Source organism: Urocampus carinirostris, chromosome 12, assembly GCF_059441175.1.
Source record: "Urocampus carinirostris isolate Australia breed hairy pipefish chromosome 12, RoL_Ucar_1.0, whole genome shotgun sequence".
NCBI classification, from domain to species: domain Eukaryota; kingdom Metazoa; phylum Chordata; class Actinopteri; order Syngnathiformes; family Syngnathidae; genus Urocampus; species Urocampus carinirostris.
The window spans coordinates 25,630,671-25,649,239 of NC_142360.1; the positions used below are offsets into that span (position 1 = coordinate 25,630,671).

Here is an 18,569-nt window from a genome sequence, read left to right on the forward strand (position 1 = left end):
ATTTGCTGACTACCATTTATCAACCAGAGAACCAGTACTTAAAATATAATTCACAGACGTGCTGTTTAAGCCAAAAGTTTGCACTTAAATGTGATACGTGGATGTCTCTTTTTCTCTTTTACTTAACTATGCTTTTTATCCCCCTCGATTTTAAATGATAGGTTAGCATCTGGATTCAAAAGGACGAAATTTAAAAATGTTTGTTTTTGCAGAAGTTTGAACAAGTCAAGTAACATTTATTTGTATAGCCCTTAATCACAAAATGTCTCAAAGGACTGCACAGGTTCCAATTAAACTATCCCCTGATCTTAAACCAACATGTGGGCAAGGAAAAACTCAAAAACCTCAGCATGAGGAATACTCCCTTCTATAAATCATATGAAATCTAACATTGAACTTTCCAAATTCAATGAAACATTTTCTTTACAAGAAACAAAAATAAAGAGCAGAAAAATACTAAAATTGATCATTTTGCTCTTAAATTTTTGTTCGTCTGGTATTTTTCTCACTTTGCAGCTTGCATGTGTTTCCCAGGGTACATAAAATAAAGGAACTGACTTTAATTGTTGTTTTACTTTTGTATATAAATGCACAAGACACAAGATTAAATCACAATAATTATTTTATATTAAAATGTTACACCCCTAAACCATAATTGCAATTTAATCGTGAGCCTTTGAAAGATCCCCAGCCCTAAGGCTCACTTTTTATGCCAATAATTTACTAGTCGAGCCCCTGTCAAAGTGTTTTTTCTACCTTTTGCTAAAATTAGGTGACTGCTTAGACTGAGAGCCACCCGAAAATGTTTCATCCCAGCCAAATCCCTAATGCACTAGAGGAAACAGAACACAGTAGTTTGTCAGTGAATCAATTAACCCCGGGTTGCTACTCGAGCACAAAAGGACAGACTGTTTGATGGAGTACCCCTAGCGCAAAGGTGTGTGCAAGGGGTTAGTTGAAAATATATTTTTATCTTTCATCTCCATCACAGATACTACGGATGACCACACGTTGCTATGGCTACTGAACCACATCCGGTTGGGAATCCCAGAGCTCATCATCCAAATTCGTCATCATAAGCACACGCATGTCTACGCGTTCTTTGTCACTGCCACTTATGAAAAGTAAGTTATTTTTTCTTCCCTTTATTTGACTATATCATACGTAGTATATTGGGTGACTTAAGTACAATATGATATCTCAGAGTCAATTCAAAGATCCATCCATCAATGCATCAGCTTGGCACCATGTATCCTGTTTGGGGTATTGAAACATTCCTAGAAAAACTTTGGCGAAAAGTCATAGTTATCTGCAAATGTTCCTCCCATCCTCTGTTCAATTATTATAATTCAAAATACAGTAAATGCACTGCTCAATTGTTAGACAAACCCTTCAAAAACACATCAGATCTGAACAGGGGGATTATCTTGAATACAGGGCTCGTACAGGTGCTTGAAATCCTTGAAAATGCTTTAATTGTAATTGTGTGTTTTTAAGGTTTGTGCTTCTAAATGCTTGAAATTGTTTCTAAGATTCCTAGCAGTCTGACTCAATAAACCACGCATCAATTGAAAAAAATATGTATATAATTAGGCCTGCTTTAAAATGACGCCGACGTGCCTGCTCTGATGGCTTTGCTTTGCCATTGAATTTTTACGGCAGCTGGCATTAGTTCATATGGCATTGTCATGTGAAGCGTCATCACCCACTACGCTTCACACCCAAGAGGACAGGTTAAGAGACCAAGATACTGGGTACTGTAGGAATTGGAAATTGGCTTTAAAGGTGCTCTAAAGTGCTTGATTTTGCCATGAAAAAGGTGGACGGACCCTGTGAATATTTTTTTTGCTAATCAGAGTGTTATGTATTAATTAAAGAATTATCCCATGTATTTTGCTGGACGCCAGGTTTCTTAAACCGGCCTGCCAAACAAAAAAGGTAAAAATATCGTGGGTATAATGGTCAAAAAAGTATTACTAATTCAAATGTTGTGTAACCGGTTATTTGTGGAACTGCGCTCAAGGCCATCGTGTAAAAGCTGGCTACATTTTTTCTGTGCAGGCTATTTTTTTTATCATGTTTTTAAAGGATGTTTATCACACCTAATTGAAAAAAAAATCTTTTGAGATAGCCCTATTGCATATTTAGTTTTTCAATGCATGTAGGGTTTTAAAAAGGGACTTAAATTACTTTAATTCTAAATCCTTCAAAACCAATTTAATAAAATGCTATTTAAAATCAAATATAAGATGAAATCTAACATGTAAATGTCTGCATGCGTGTTTATTCTTTTTTCAATGTATTGCCAAAGTATAAGACTCAAGACTTTGTATCGGCAGATACCTAAAAATCCGATCAATCAATAAATCAATCAGTTTGTCCCCCAGGTAATTTTTTTTTAACTCAATGCTGTCTGTGGCTTAAGAAATCTTCCTACCCTCTGGTCTATGGAGCATCCTTATGGTGATAAATCATATTGAACTTTATATGTTGAATGTTTACATTGGAAATACTGCATTTTACTATATTTGCAGTATGTTGAAAGTTCAAAACCAAGTGTCCAACTTAAAATTTGCAGACTGCTGTCTATCAAACCTTCACCATTGTAATCATTCCATAAAGGCAATTTTTTTTTTTAAATTGATATCATTTTTTTTAGATCACTGCAACCATATGTACTTTGTGGGAAAAATAATGCCTCTTTCTGACTAGGGAGCACTAAGCAATTGCCTGATTTGCCTAATGGGAAGCTAAGCCTCTGAGAATGGCTCAAAAGCAGACCTTACTTTGGGGAATGAGCTCTTCAATTAATAGGGATGTTGTTGTAAAAATGCATCTGCTGTGATTGAAATGCTTTTAGGTCACTTTATTTTTTGTAATATTTGCGAAATTATCCCAAATTTTGGATACTTTTCGTTGTTTTTCGGAGTGAGTCTTCTCAAACATCTTCTTTAAAAGCCATTGCATCTGTATGCATACAGACTAATTTAATAGTAATCGATCAATCATTTAATTAATTTGGTCATCATATAAAATAGAGGTGATTAAATTGGTTATTAATGCTACAAGTTCTCAAAATGTGGGCGGTTAAAAACAATATAATTTAATATTTGCAAAGAAGTGTTAGCTTTGGACAGTATTTTTCCTCAATGAAATTCAGGCTTCACCCCATAAGAATTATTGCGTAATTATATTTAACACCATCGGTAGAGTTTTTTGGTTAATGAAATAAAATTAAGTTTAAATTATTGTTGCGTTTAGTTTACTGGACATTCAAAATAAGGAGATAATATGTCAATGATTTTTGAACTTGCAAGGAGAACAGGAGAGAACTGTACACAATTCTTCAAGATAAGAAATTCCAAGCTGGTTTAAAGGGCCCCTGAGCCCGTTCAATTTATGAAATCTCCTAGGTTAAAAAAAGCACATCAGCCCGAAAGAGTGTGGTACTGAAAGAACAGCAACATTGATGGCCTATTGTGACAATAACAATCCTTAATAGTCAAAGTAACAAACAACAGTGAGGAAAATGGTGTCCAATATTAAAAACCAAAGAATAAGCTTTTTAATTATCCCTCAAAAGTAAAGAATTTTATTACATAACTTACCTTAACTGCGATTTACCTTTAGTTTTGAGATACTTAGTCGATTAGCATATTTCAATATCATATCTGATTTGGTTTGATTCCCGGCTCCCCCGGTTTATATGTCGAAGTGTCCTTGGGCAAGACACTGAATCCCTAATGCCCCCGAGGTAGTTGCCTTGCATGGCTTATGCTGCTATCGGTAAGTAAGTGTGTAAAAATGGAAAAGTGTGAAGCACATTGTTAAGCGCTTTGGGAGGTCTTCATTGACTTGAAAAGCGCTATATAAATGCAAAATAAATGCAGACCAATATAGGGTTTCCAATAAACTGCTCTCACCTATTTCGACTTCTTGTATGAAAGGATTTTATTAGGGCACTCTTGGCAAAATGATGCTAAGAACAGAATAAAATAATTAAGGGTCATATAAACTCACAGTAGATGGTGAGAATTAGCTGCAAATGCCAGTTGACACCCCCAATTTCACACAACAGAAAAAGATCAATACAGTAGTTTGTTTACATGTGTAGAGCACTGCCAAGCGCGGATACACTAGGAGATATGTGTTTTATTATCTTTAAGACAAAGCCACTGGACAAAAATGCGTCCAATTCAGCATTAACAAGAATATAGAAATCGCTCGCTACTTCACACTTCGGTATCACTGGTTCACTCCTTCACCGATTTTGAATTGAATTGATTTTGTCTTCATTGTCATTGATATCATTAAATCATGCATTGTGTTCTGTTAGACAGCACACCACTTGGACAGATTAAGAAGGACGCTCTGTGTTGGGTGGGTGTGACTGTCTGTTTCTGCGATTCTGAAAGGCTAGTGTAAACTGTCTGTCAAAAAGCTAGGGGAAGCTGTCTCCAATAACAAACGAGGAAGCATAGCGAACACTAACTATTTGCAGCGTGATACATTGAAAATAAATTAACCAATTAAATCACACTCTAAGTAAAGTCAGAAGAGCGCAGCAAAATTGTGATCACCAGTAGTTGCCTCGTGGGATTATTATCAGGTTTCAGAAGTGACTCGGGCCGCATCTAGGAGAAGGCCAGAGCAGTGGAGCTGGTCCGGCTTACTGCTAACTGCTAGGCTAACAACTCTCTCAAGACACTGCTGTATCTGTATCTTGCCAATGCCAGGCCCATTACTCATGAAATGGATGACTTGGAGCCACAACTCATGGGAAACCACCACATTTGGAACAGTCTTATTTTAATCGTTGCGGAGATCTGTCTCCATTCTAGGACACCCGATGATAGCGCGCAGCTAGCCGACCGCTCTCTAAATTGCTTTTTTACACTGAAAGTAGAAGTCAAGTCTAGTCATGTTTAAGCCCTCCAATTTTGCTTACTCACTAAACCATTACTAAAACCATTCATTCAACTGCGATTATCCATTCCGGTTAATGATTTTGCTGTGATTAGGGATTGTATTTTATGTTTCATCTGTTTTCAAGTTTATCTATATTTTATGCTGTTTTCCTCATGTTGAGGTTTTTGAATTTTTCCTTGCCCTCATGTAGGTTTTAGATCAGGGGATGGTGTGATAATAGTCTGTGGTTTGCAATACTCTGGTCTGTCCAGTCCTTTGAGACTCTTTGTGATGAAGAGCTATACAAAAAAACATGACTTGACTTGACTTATTTTAGAAAACAAACTAAAAATGAGTAAAAATGATTTTCTAGTAATACAAAACATGATTGAATACATTCTAACCTTTTTTAAATCTTTTTGGGGAGATTATCAAGGTATTTAAATTATGATTTTTATTTTATTACATGTATTTCATTATTTTCTGTTGGTTAATAGATTTTTGTACCGGTTCTGTCTCATGAATTACTTTAAAAAAAGAGAGAAAGTAAATGCTGCCACCTACCGGTGTGGATGAATGTTACAGCAAGGCGATCAATGGCAGAAAGCTATGTTTTATTTAAATACCAATAGAATACTAATAAAATACTAAAATGGGGCAATTTCCTGTGGCACACTGGTTGAAAAACACTGCTCTAGAACACTCCTAAAACCTTTTTTGGCTTACCAATTGTTTTTTTGTCCCTTACGTCAGAGACATTGCGGTTTGCTGTTGTTGTTGATCCCTACTTTAATTCATCATGCTGTTATGTTTTGCTGTAGCTTTTATAAGCACAGCACCTACCTAGAAAAAAAAAATCACTGACGCTGCTAGGATGTCTCAGCACTCCAAAGCTTTCCTCACGCAGGCCGACTTCAGGTTATTTAAAGAATCCCCAAATCGGCACCCGGTACTACTGAGTTCTTCTGGTTTAAAAGCGGTCACCAAATGAGCATGGAACCGTTTCGATATGAGTGCGGACTTAAGTGCATATTGGAAAACACGACCCACAAGGTCAGAGTGACTTGCACTCTTCCATGCATTCATCTCTACTGAGTTATTGGCAAAAATGGAGTAAGAAGCTGTAAAAAGGATTGAAGTGCTCTAGCGCTGTGTGGCTGAGGTTAAGAGGAAGATAATGGAAAAGGAAGATGACATGTGAGGCACCGTGAAGCAGCAGGAGGCAAGAGGGACCAATATTCCAAAGCGTACCGGCGGGTTATAGATGAAATGCTTTGGAAGAACGATACTTCTCTCGCATAAGCTGCTCTTTCTCATCCTCTCTCACAAACGCTCTCTCCTTTTATCTCTCCCAAACCTTCCTCTCACGCGCACACATTCTGACAGAACAAAGTGAGTACATGCAAACCTGCTGCTATTGAGATTGACCTACATTTGGGGAATTTAACCCAGAGACAATTCAATCCTTTGAGATTCACCTTGAGTGTTTAGCTTTTTCTCGGGAAACGCTTTCATGACTGTGAATGTTAACACATGATGTCAGTATGTGTGTCTTCACGGAATCAGAGTACCGTACGCCTTTTTCTGTGAGTCACAGATGAGATGGAGATCACACAGTAGGCTTGTTGCCAGTAAAGCACATGGCACATATAAATATGGTCCAGTTCACACCCTCACATTGAATCTTGTGCACAATTTGAATATTGTCATTTATTACACATGTGTATATACAGTATACATATTCTACAGAGGGACAAGGTTCTTATTTGAGATGTGAGTTTTTATCTTTTAAATTTTGTGTCATAAGTAAAATCATCATCTTTCCTAAAAATGTTTTACTTCTTCCATTAGCACATGGTCACATCCAATGCGTTTGTATTTTTAATCTGGCCCACTGAAGATTAATACAAAGTTAAGGTTTGATGTGAATGTTTGAATTTATTTGATTTTGACTTATAATGACAGGCACTTCCAGGGTTGGGTAGGGTTACTTACCTGGATTACTTTCAATTACTTTTGGATTACTCCAACACCAAATATGCTAATAAAAGACAATAGAAACTAAATATGGGCGTGCAGGCTTGGGGAATAACGGAATACATGGAACGGCAAAAATGATGTTGGCAAGCTGTTTGGATTTATTTTCATTTTGTTTCTGTCGCATTTTATGTTAGTTTTGCCGGAGATCAAAGCCAGGAGAGAAAGCTTACCATGTGTTGTGAGTCATAATTTTATTCATATTTAGTTTATTTTGTCTTTTATTAGCATATTTGGTATTGGATTAATCCAAAAGTAATCCAGTTAAAGTAACCCTACCCAACCCTGGGCACTTCAACACCAGGTGGCGCAGTAGGCGCGGTGTCTTGATTTTGCAGCCGTTTCCAGTTATGATTATTCTTCTACAGGCAAATAAATGGCTACTTTAAGAATTCTTTCTCAATCCTATAATTATTTGATACGTTTAAAATAAGGGCTGCATGGCAGCTGGGTGGTTTGCGCGCAGCCCCACGGTGCAGAGGTTCAGGGTTCAAGTCCAGCTACTGCAGCCTCCCCATGTGGAGTTTGCATGTTCTCCCCGTGCTTGATTGGGTTTCCTCCTGGCACTCCGGTTTCCTCCCACATTCCAAAAACATGCATGTCAGGTTCATTGGCAGGTCCAAATTGTCCCTGGGTGTGAATGAGCAATTAAGATGTCTGTGTGCCCTGCGACTGGCTGGCAACCAGTTGAGGGTGTTCCTGCCCACTGCCCGAAGATAGCTCCAGCACCCCCGTGACCCTACTGAGGATAACTGTTGCAGATAATGGATGGATGGATGTTAAGAATAAAAATATGTCATATTTTAAGTAATGGCAGATCATTTCGCTCATTTTAGAATTTTTTTTAAAAATATTTTAGTAGCTTTATTTTGAGTAAGATGCAGATCCAACTGTGCCCCAGCAGACATAAACCTCACCGCAAGTCACTGAATCCAGTCATACGTTCACGCGAACAAACGTAAATGTGATGACGAGAAGTGAGATGACAGCATGCCGGAAGCAGAGGATGTGTGGCTGGTTTCAGCCTGAGGGATGGACAGAGGGAGGGAAGAGAAGAAGGAATAGAGAGGAAGGAGATATAAAAAGGATAAAGCGCCAGGGGACTGGGGGTAGAGGATCGGCTCGTTGGGAGAGAAATGAGATGAAGAGATGGCAAAGTGAGGATCACAGAGGACAGGATTGAGGATTTTTATTAGAATACATCTCTGTTCATGCAACAATATAAAGCTCAAGCTCTTCTGCCCGCATTTATTGCACCCACAAATACAAATGACGGGAAGATAATTATTATTGTTTATATGCTTTAAAACAAGGGCAGCACGGCGGGGCAGTGGTTAGAGCGTGTGCGGCACAGTTCTGAGGTCATGAGATCGAATCTTCCTGTGTGGAGTTTGCATGTTCTCCCCGAGGTGGTGTGGGTTTCCTCCGGGCACTGCAGTTTCTTCCCACCTTCCAAAAAACATGCATGTCAGGTTAAATGGCCGGTTTGGCCAAATTGTCTCTAGGTGTGAATGAGCGAGTGAGTTGTCTGTCCCTGTGTGCCCTGAGATTGGCTGGCAACCAATTCAGGGTGTCCCCTGCCCACTGCCCGATGATTGCTGGGATGGGCTCCAGCACCCCCACGACCCTACTGAGGATAAGCGGGACCAAAACCACGCGGTGCAGTTAATAAATGAATGCTAAGAAACATGAGTGTCAAAGTCTTAGCAAACGTGCCTTACAGTGGTTGCCATAGTTTCTACTTGTGGCTGAAGTTGTAATGACAGCTTCCTGGCAAATGACAACTATGTTTTGTTGTGTTGGCTCTGACTGATGCTTTTAATTTTGTGCTCACTAATTAATAAAGACAATCGTTCTGTTTTTTCTATGGCTGAAACTAATGATTATTTTTTATAATCGATGAATCGGTTGAATATTTTTTTGATTAATCAATGAATCCGATTTTTTAGAGGCATTTTTCATTTCCTCCTCTTTATTCAAATATTGCATTTTTGGACAGAAAGAAAAAATTAGTGCACAAAAACAACTGAAGATTCTATAAAATAAAACGATAGAACAATCCAAGGGTTTGTTAATGAACTTGACAACAAACAAAAATACATACAAATATATGCTATACACCTGCAAATATGGAAGATACTTTTTTCCTACCACCTTATCTAAAGATCATATTATATTTGGACTTATCCATCCATTCATTATTTGCACTGCTTATCCACAGTAGGGTCGCGGGGGTGCTGGAGCCCATCCCAGATATCCTCGGGACACTTTGAATTGGTTGCCAGCCAGTCGCAGGGCAGACAGAGACAGACAATTCACTCGCTCATTCACACCTCATGACAATTTGGACCGGCCAATTAACCTGACATGCATGTTTCTGGAATGTGGGAGGAAACCCACGCAAACATGGGGAGAACATGCAAACTCCACACGAGGAGGCTGCAGTAGCTGGACTTCAACCCTGAATCTCCGCATTGTGGGGCTGTGCGCTAACCACCCAGCCGCCGTGCCGCCTTTATTGTTTTAGCCATCCATCCATCCATTATCTGCACCGCTTATCCTGAGTAGGGTCGTGGGGGTGCTGGAGCCCATTTCAGCTAACTTTGGGCAATGGGCAGAGGACACCCTGAACTGGTTGCCAGCCAGTCGCAGGGCACACAGGGATAGACAATTCGCTCGCTCATTTACACCTAGGGACAATTTGGACCGGCCAATTAACCTGACATGCATGTTTTTGGAATGTGGGAGGAAAACAGAGTGCCCGGAGGAAACAAATGCAAGCACGGGGAGAACATGCAAACTCCACACAGGAGGTTCGATCTCATGACCTCAGAACTCTGCCGCAAACGTTCTAACCACTGCTCTGCCGTGCCGCCTTTATTGTTTCATATTATAGGATAGTCGGTTGTTTTGTGCACTATTTTTTCTCTCTGTCTAAAACTTCAATATTTGAATAAAGAGTAGGAAATGTCTCTAAGAAATCCGATTCTTCGAATAATCGAAAAAGAATAATCGACCGATTCATCGCATTATCGCATTGCATCTGTTTTTTTTGTTTTTGTATCTTTGTGAGAGGAGGGATGACAATAGACCAAAGTCTTACAAATAAGGAATTGTATTTAAAAGCTTGATTTCAAAGCTATCGAGATGTTTAAAGTGAATATGTTTTCCTGCAGTTTATTGCGAGGGGCCGAAGAGATGGGCTTGAGGAAAGCAGTAAAGCCCGAGTTTGGAGCAGGGACACGGAGCTTTTCCTGCGAGGAGGACTACATCTATGAGAACATCGAGAGTGAGCTGTACTTTTTCACCTCTCAGGTAGTTTCAAGCACACACTCAAACATATCAAGCTCTTTGTTGCATCACACGACTCTGCTCTGTAATCAGGAGAGGCAGAGCATCATTAAATACTGGCTGGATAATTTACGCGCCAAACACGGGGAAGTGCTTCATAATATCAACTTCCTGGAAGGTCAACCAATCAGTAAGGCGCATCATTGCATTATTGTAAAAAAAAAAATGTTAATAACAGAAGAGTGGCGTGTATTTATGATTGCGCCTTTCGCCAAACAGTTCCTGAGCTGAGTGCACGAGGTGTGATCCAGCAGATGTTCCCTCTCCACGAGCAGCGCGTGTTGAGTCACTTGATGAAGTCTTGGGTCCAGGCCGTTTGCGAGAAGCAGCCTTTAGGTTCGGTTCAAGTCACCAGGGAGAGCACTTGCACAAAAATGACAACTTACACTTTTCTTCGCTTGCTTTGCATGTAGATGATATCTGTGACTACTTTGGTGTGAAGATAGCCATGTATTTCGCCTGGCTGGGTTTTTACACCACTTCAATGTTGTATCCTGCTGTGATCGGCTTTGTACTGTGGATGCTAACAGAGTCGGATCAGGTGAGGAGTGCGGGCTTTATTAATCCTCAGTATCAAAAGATCAATAAAAATAATAAAAATGCATAGGATACACATGACGAAATAGTGTATTTTTTATGTTGAGGTTTTGAGTTTTTCCTTGCCCTCATGTAGGTTGTAGATCAGGGGATGGTGTAGTCTGCAGTTTGCAATAATCTGTGGTCAATGCAGCCCTTTGAGACTCCTTGCAGTGTCTGAAACTCCAGAAACTCTGAAAAGTTGCCTGCCCAGCCATAAAGTTGCCTGCCCCATTTTTCACAACTTGAAACACAATAAGACGACTAATCGCAAAAAAAAACATTGTTAAAAACAAACAAGTATTACGGATTGATGATCACAATATACAACAGAACAACACTTTAAATTATGTTAATTATAAATCTACTAACATTCATTGCATGTGTATGACATCGCTGTTTTCCATCTGCCATCAGTATGTACCTGTATTTACTCATCTTCATTCATGCAATGTCTGCGTCATCTGTTACAAGCCACGTGAACTCCTCTTTCCATGATGCTTCTAATGTACGTTTACGTTTTGTAGCGTCATTAACTTTGTTAGCTTCTTTTGAATCCTTTTTCTGGGGCTGAGGTTTTGGCTTGATTCCACTTAGCCATTTTCTTTTGTTCTCTGTGCGTCTACTTTGGAAAATGATATGCAAATGCACAACCTTATAACGCTTGGGAAAGTCCAGAAGGACAAAGTTATTCGATGCAGGCTTCTGATTGGCTGCCGAGTATGCAAATTGACTAAAGAACCGAAATTCCGAAATTTCTAAACCGAACAAAGATTTCGAAATCGGAATAAAGCAAACGTTTGATTTATTTATTTATTTATTTTTTCTTTCTTGAAAAAGTTGTCGGCCACCCGGGCGGAGACATTTTGAAAAGTTGTACACCCGACGCAAAAGATGCACGCCCGGGCGTCCGGGCAGACATTATTTCAGACACTGCTCCTTGTGATAAAGGGCTATACAAATAACCTTGACTTGACTGTACTTATGGTGGTTTTGATGGTCTCGGTTGTATAATTCACAAATAAATATGACAGTAGACAGCAATTCAAATCAAAACCATACTTTGTCACTCCACCAAATGCTCTATAAGTGTACAGTGTGTAGTATTAGTAGTACAGTATTGTCAAGCTTTAAAATATCCATTTACTTAAACGTGTACATTCAGAGACATCATATCTTTAAGTGTGTGTTTGTATGTTTTTATCATCACCTTTTTCAAAAAATGTTGGGACTAAGTTGAATTCCATTGTTTACAAAACCGTTTTAATGATGACTAGTGCTTTACTTAGGATCTTTCACAGAAATGTTGAAGTTGGCCCAGTGACAGAAAATGTTGCTAGTTTTGAGAATATTTTTTCAGATTGTTTTTTGTTTTTCCATGGCCACATACGAAATCTAGAAGTTTAAATGAAACCAGTTGCTGGATAGGATCAATTATTTTATTTCTTGATTTATTTCTAGTTTAGTTATGTTTACTTCTTTATTTCAGTTCTTATTTATAAAAGGACATTGTGTATTATTTAGTGCCTTCTAGTGGTTAAAAGGAACTCAATTCATTAAAATAATACATTTTAACAATAGGTAATGTATCAATGATCATATAAACGTAAACTTTTTAAGACTATTAGGTTAAAAATGTGTATTTATTGCACATAACGTAAGTTGACAAGGTTTTCTGCCATCTTGCTGCTAGAGTTACCCCCTAAAACTTTGGGAAAGGCTGGGGGGTAAAAAATGGTAAATAATAATAATAATAAAATAAAATAAGATTTTCACTTTTTTAACCGGGTCTAAAAAACAATAATATTAATAACATAAAATAATAAAAAAAATTTAAAAAGTTTTTTTTTTAAGCATTTTTGAAGGGGCGTCGCTACTTCGCGGATTTTCACTTTTCGCGGGTGGTTTTGGTCCCTATTAACCGGGTCTAAAAAATAATAATAATAACATGAAATAATAAAGAAATTAAGAAAAGGGTTTTTTTTCAAGCATTTTTGGAGGGGCGTGGTTTTGGTCCCCATTAACCGCAAAAACCGAGGGATTACTGTATATCTAAAGACGGATGCCTCTTTATTTCCAGACGAGCCGTGACATCTGCTGCGTGGTCTTTGCACTTTTCAACGTGGTGTGGGCCACATTGTTTCTTGAGCGCTGGAAGAGGAGAGGTGCAGAGCTGGCCTATAAATGGGGAACTCTAGACACGCCTGCTGAATCCCTGGAGGAACCGCGTCCTCAGTTCCGGGTCTGAAATACTCCATCTTTTCCTGTTTTTGAAACATCTTTACCACATTACTATTTGATGTCTTTCTTCATGCCTGGGCAGGGAGTCAAGCGCTGCAGCCCCGTCACAGGGTGCGAGGAGTTTTACTATCCGCCTTGGCGGAGACGCGTCTTCAGGTGGCTGGTCAGCGCACCCATCTGTCTTCTCTGTCTCTGTTTTGTTTTCCTGGTCATGCTCATCTGCTTTGAGCTACAGGTTAGTTCTTTGTCTTGATATTTTCCTGGGGTCGATTGAAAATGTATTTTTCAGCCTTTAGGCCCAGGGGTGTCAAACTAATTTGAACTCGGGGGCCACACGATAGAACAAACATTCTGTCGGGGGCCGGACTAGTAGATTAAAGAGAAAGAAAAGGAGAGATAAAGAAATAAGATAAAGAGGGAGGGAAAAGGTGAGAGGGCGGGACAAAGAAAGAAAAAGAGAGAGAGGGATTGAGCGTGAGAAACAAAAGAGATAAAAAGAGAAGTCGTGAGAGAGGGGGAAAGAAAGGGAGCGGAAGAAAGAAATCCAAAGGGAAATAGAAAGACAGAATAGAATAGAATAGAATAGAATAGAATATACCTTTATTGTCATTGTTACAAAATGGCTTAACATATTGTGACAACAAAATTGGGCATGACACTCCAGATTCACACATTCACAGTGAGGTAAAAAAGCCAAGAAGATAAAGGAACAGAGAAGATAAGGTTATAGTTATAATTTACTCAATATTTACACAACAAATGTCGGCATGTAGGATGTTACATACAGAAGGAGAGAAAAGAAAGCGCAAAGGGTAGGAAGATAGAAAGAGAAAAGAGAGAAAAGGAAAAAATGAAGTTAGAGCAAAAGAGATTAAAAGACAGAGAGAGAGAAAGACAAAAAGAGCAACAAAAGAAGAGAAAAAGAGAGACACAGAGAGTGAAAGAGACAGAAAGTGGGAGAAAAGGGGTGAGAGAGAGAGAGAGAAGGGGAGAGAGAGAGAGAGAGAGAGAGAGAGAGGGGAAATAAATACAAGTACAGTGTCTTTGTGAGAGGCACCTAGCTTTGGCAACATCAAGTTGACATATTTCAACCTGCAGCTGGTTTTTCTCTTGTGCTTCTCTGAGTGTTGTCTCGCAGGCCTGATCTGGCCCGCGGGCTGCCTGTTTGACACCTGTGCTTTAAGGCCAGTTTTCCAGTGAACTGATCTTGAGGTTTTTTATATCAGGTGTGAGTTTTTAGTATCAAAGTTTGTTTTCTGAATTCCTTCTTCCCTAAAGTCCTGCGCTTCCGTGACACCAACCAGGTGTGCGGAAGCACTTTGTGAAGGAAAACAGCACAACTATCAGAACCAGAACAGGAGGAGGACCCAGACGCGTAACGTGTGAGGACAAGCACATACTGTATTTGCTACTGTACACAAAAGAAAACACGAAGCCTTATATTTCTAGAAGACAGTGTCAGGGCAACCATACTGTGGGGAAGAGTGGCAGATTGCAACACAGATGTTGAAGGATTTTATACATTTTACTATAAAGGATTTTATACGATTAAATACAAGTTACATTTATTGAATGCAATGAAGATTTTCACTGAGTGAGCTACAGGTCACGCTGATCCGAATGCGGAATATTTTGTTTAGTTCTGTTGATAACAGAACTCTGACGCAGGACGGTAGGCATTGTTTGGAGAAGTTGTTTTGATAAGCGCTCAGCTGTTATGAGTTTTTCAGACATCGGGACGCTCTTCTCCGAGATGGTGGGGCCACGTGGGGGCTTAGCTGGCACGCCCATGGGAGGAGCCGGCACACCAGCTTTCGGAAAAAACGTGGGCCGAGAAAGGAAGCAGAAGATCGAGAGAGGAGGCTTGACAGAGACGGAGGAATCAACAGCGACAATGTCTCTGATAATACAGAAAGAGGACTGGGGCATTTTTGTTAACTTTGTCAGGACCAGAACAGGAAGAGGACCCAGATGCGTAACGTTTACTCACAAGTTTATTGGGATATAGAGGAAAACAAACTCCGGCGATCCGGTGCTTGCTGGACAAGGGAAGCAAGCCGCTCACGGGATCGGAGTGTGATCGGAATGCGTAAGTGGATACCCCGGAGCGGAAGATCGTAGGGTGGTCGGTGGTCAAAAACGGGTCGTTAGCCGGAGCGGGAGATCAGAGCGTGGTCGTATCATCTCTTTCCGTGTCATCAGAGTCATTGTCGCTGTTGATTCCTTTAATCACCGAGGAACAAGCGAATGTAATTTGGTCCATTACCGCGAAGCCACCGATGGCAACAACACAAAAAGATGACTTTTCACATCTGTATTGCAATCTGCCAATCTTCCCCACAGTATGGTTGCCCTGACGCTGTCTTCTAGAAATATAAGGCTGTGCTCATTCGTGTTTTCTTTCTGCGCTGTAGCAAATATAGTATGTTCTTGTCCTCATAATTGCTATTTAACTCAGTGGTTGAAATGTCACATAATCTGAAAGCATGTGACATAAACAACTTGGGAGTAGAGCTGAAAACGGCGAAGCTGTAAACTGCTTTAGGTGTGTGTAGGCACTCTGCAATGCCATATTCCGTGCACGGTTGGCGCCAGTTTTGCACCTGGCTTTAATGTCCTCACGGCATTAAACTATTTAAGGTTGTATTTTAAAGGAGGGCTGACTTTTCTTTCCGCCACATGTTCAAATCAACATCCTGGTTGCGAGATGAGACGGGTAAAAATAAAAAAAACACTGGAGGAACAGTTATGCTGGGGTGAAAACAAATGCAACTGAATATTCTGGGATAGTGAGTACAGTACAAGCCTATATGGTCTCACAAATGCACCGACAAAATTGCTGACAATCATTTCTATACCATTAGGCGGTCTCTCACAAAAATGAAACCTAAATCAGTGGAAAATCCCTGCTTTACTCCATTCCTTTGTCCAGATTATGTCTAACTAGACTGAATAAACTTAAGAACATCTAATTAAAAACACCATGTGAAACACTGTAAAGACTGAATAGCAACTGAACGAATGGATGAAGTAAGGATTCTTGTGGTTATATCTCGAAAGTAAATAATTACATTCTATATGAATAATCATAAGGTGCATTAATTAGGAGTATGTCAGAACCTGACCAGACGGAGGACCCAGACGCATAATGTTTTCACACAAGCTTTATTTTACGGGAATGGGGCAGTCATGCGCGGGAACACAAACGCCAGAGGCAGACGAGATCGAAACCGGACAGGACAGACGGGATCGATACTGGACACTGGATACAACAGAAAGATACTAGACAGGATGAGACAGACGGGATCGATACTGGACACTGGATACAACAGAAAGATACTAGACAGGACGGGACAGACGGTATCGATACCAGGTACTGGATACACAAGCAAGATGCCGGACAGGGCAGGGCAGACGTAATCCATACATGAGCAAGATACCGGACAGGGCAGGACAGATGGAATCGATACCGGATACTGGATACATGAGCAAGATACAGGACGGGACAGGCGAGATGGATACCAGATACTGGGGACTATTGCAAGATACCGGACAGGACGAGACAGGCGAGATCGATACTGGAGACTGAAGCAAGATACCGGACGGGACGAGACAGGTGGGATCCATACCGGATACTGGAGGCTGGAGCAAGATACCGGACAGAACGAGACAGACGGGATTGAAACGTGATACTTGGCAGATACACGAGCAGGATACTGGACAGAGTCAAAATACAAGTCTTGCAGTGCAGAGGTTCGTTGACAGACTGACAAGGAGTTAATGAGAGCACTGAGTTTAAATAGGAGGGAAGCCAATCAGGCAACGAGCAGCAGCTGGCGCCAAACGGGTGGGCCCAAGTGAGGGCAATGGGCAACCGTGGCAGAATAATTAGATATAAATGACTCAAATAATAAGAAATATAGGGTTTGTACAGGCGAATGAAATCCTTCAAAATGCTTGAATTTGAATGTTGAGTTTTCAAGGTCAGGGAAATGTTTTTGGGGTGAAGTGCTTGTAAATTCATGAAATTGTTGCCGTGACCATGTTCTTGGCAGTCTGACTGACCACACAATAAATGAAGAAAAATGCAACAAAAATAAGTGAGTGAAAATGATGCAGGCATGCTTGCTCTGGTAGCTTGTCATTATGGCGTTGTCATGTGAAACATCCACTTGTCATACCCAAGAGGACAACTCTATTTAGAAAACCGTCCTTTTTGGTTCTGCTCCAACTTCCTCCTTAGGTTATTTTATTTTTTAATGATATATTGTCAATAATAATAAAACATTATGCACCAGATTATTTAGTAGTTAGTAATTTCATATTTTTTGCAGAGGATCACTGAAAAATACATTAAATTTAAATTAGAATATTCTCATATCTACAAAAAAGAATTGTAAAATACAAAACTTTTTACACAGTGATCAGATTTAAGTGGGACAACAAAATAATAGCCCCGAAAATTCTTAACAAAATATAAATTAAAAATATGAATTCTTCAGTGTTATAAATAAATACTCAAATGCAAAAAAATAACTAATTACAATTCTATATTTAACAATTTGAACACTTTAATAAACACGCAAAAAATGTTCTTTTGATCGTCACTGGATTTCTTCCTTTGAAGGTACTGGAAAAATTGAACAATTGGCCTTGGAAGTGCTTGAAAAGTGCTTGAATTTACCCATGAAAAAGTTGTATGAACCCTCGTAAAGGAAAATCGCATACAATCATAACCGTGTATGACGTGAGCCTCGATTTTTTTTTTATCTGGCATTTTTAAAAATATTTATATTTTTTAAATTAGATTAACAAGCCAACACTTAAAATTGACATTTCCCCCAAAATCAAGATTGGCCGTTGTGTCATTTTCGTGCAGTAAATAGTAAATCCTTTACGTGGGGGAAATTTCTGAACTGGCGAACTAGCGGAAGAAACAAATGCCATATGTCACAGTTAAGTAGCCATGGCAACCTCTTTCCTTGACGTCCCATAATTCAAAGTGGAAGTCACGGGAAGCATGGATATTAACATCCATTCAGACTCTCCTTTATATGGAAAACGTTATAGTTCCCGTATCACGGAAGGAAGCTTTTAACGAAAAGTGATGAATGTAAACGATTGGTTCTTTTTTGGTCCATACAGGAGTTTGTAATGGGGATTAAGGAAATGCCTCGGTTGGCTCGTTTTATCCCGAAAATAATGCTGGCTATCACTGTGACTGCATGTGATGAGGTGTACAGGAAAATCGCCTGCTGGCTCAATGACATGGGTAAGAGTATATTTTATTTAAATATGCTCCAAATCATTGCATACCAATAGTAATTTGTGACTGTCTCCTCAGAAAACTATCAACTCCAGAGTGCCTATGAGAAAAATCTCATCATCAAAATGGTTCTTGTGAGTGATCCTTTGTTTCTTCACAACTACCAATCTAACACTAATCACAGCTTTTT

The 18,569-nt window shown here is 39.6% G+C and overlaps 1 protein-coding gene across 2 annotated transcripts in view; it reads left to right on the forward strand.

The window, feature by feature from the left end:
• ano8b (anoctamin 8b) overlaps positions 1–18,569 on the forward strand; it is an 88,393-nt gene that overhangs the window by 36,720 nt on the left and 33,104 nt on the right. For both annotated transcript variants that reach the window (XM_088348826.1, XM_088348827.1), the window contains exons 3-11: positions 992–1,124; positions 10,122–10,260; positions 10,330–10,426; positions 10,516–10,632; positions 10,710–10,837; positions 12,953–13,114; positions 13,196–13,348; positions 18,259–18,385; positions 18,458–18,513. In XM_088348826.1, coding sequence (XP_088204952.1) covers positions 992–1,124; positions 10,122–10,260; positions 10,330–10,426; positions 10,516–10,632; positions 10,710–10,837; positions 12,953–13,114; positions 13,196–13,348; positions 18,259–18,385; positions 18,458–18,513 — 1,112 coding nt within the window. The remainder of the gene's footprint in view (positions 1–991; positions 1,125–10,121; positions 10,261–10,329; positions 10,427–10,515; positions 10,633–10,709; positions 10,838–12,952; positions 13,115–13,195; positions 13,349–18,258; positions 18,386–18,457; positions 18,514–18,569) is intronic.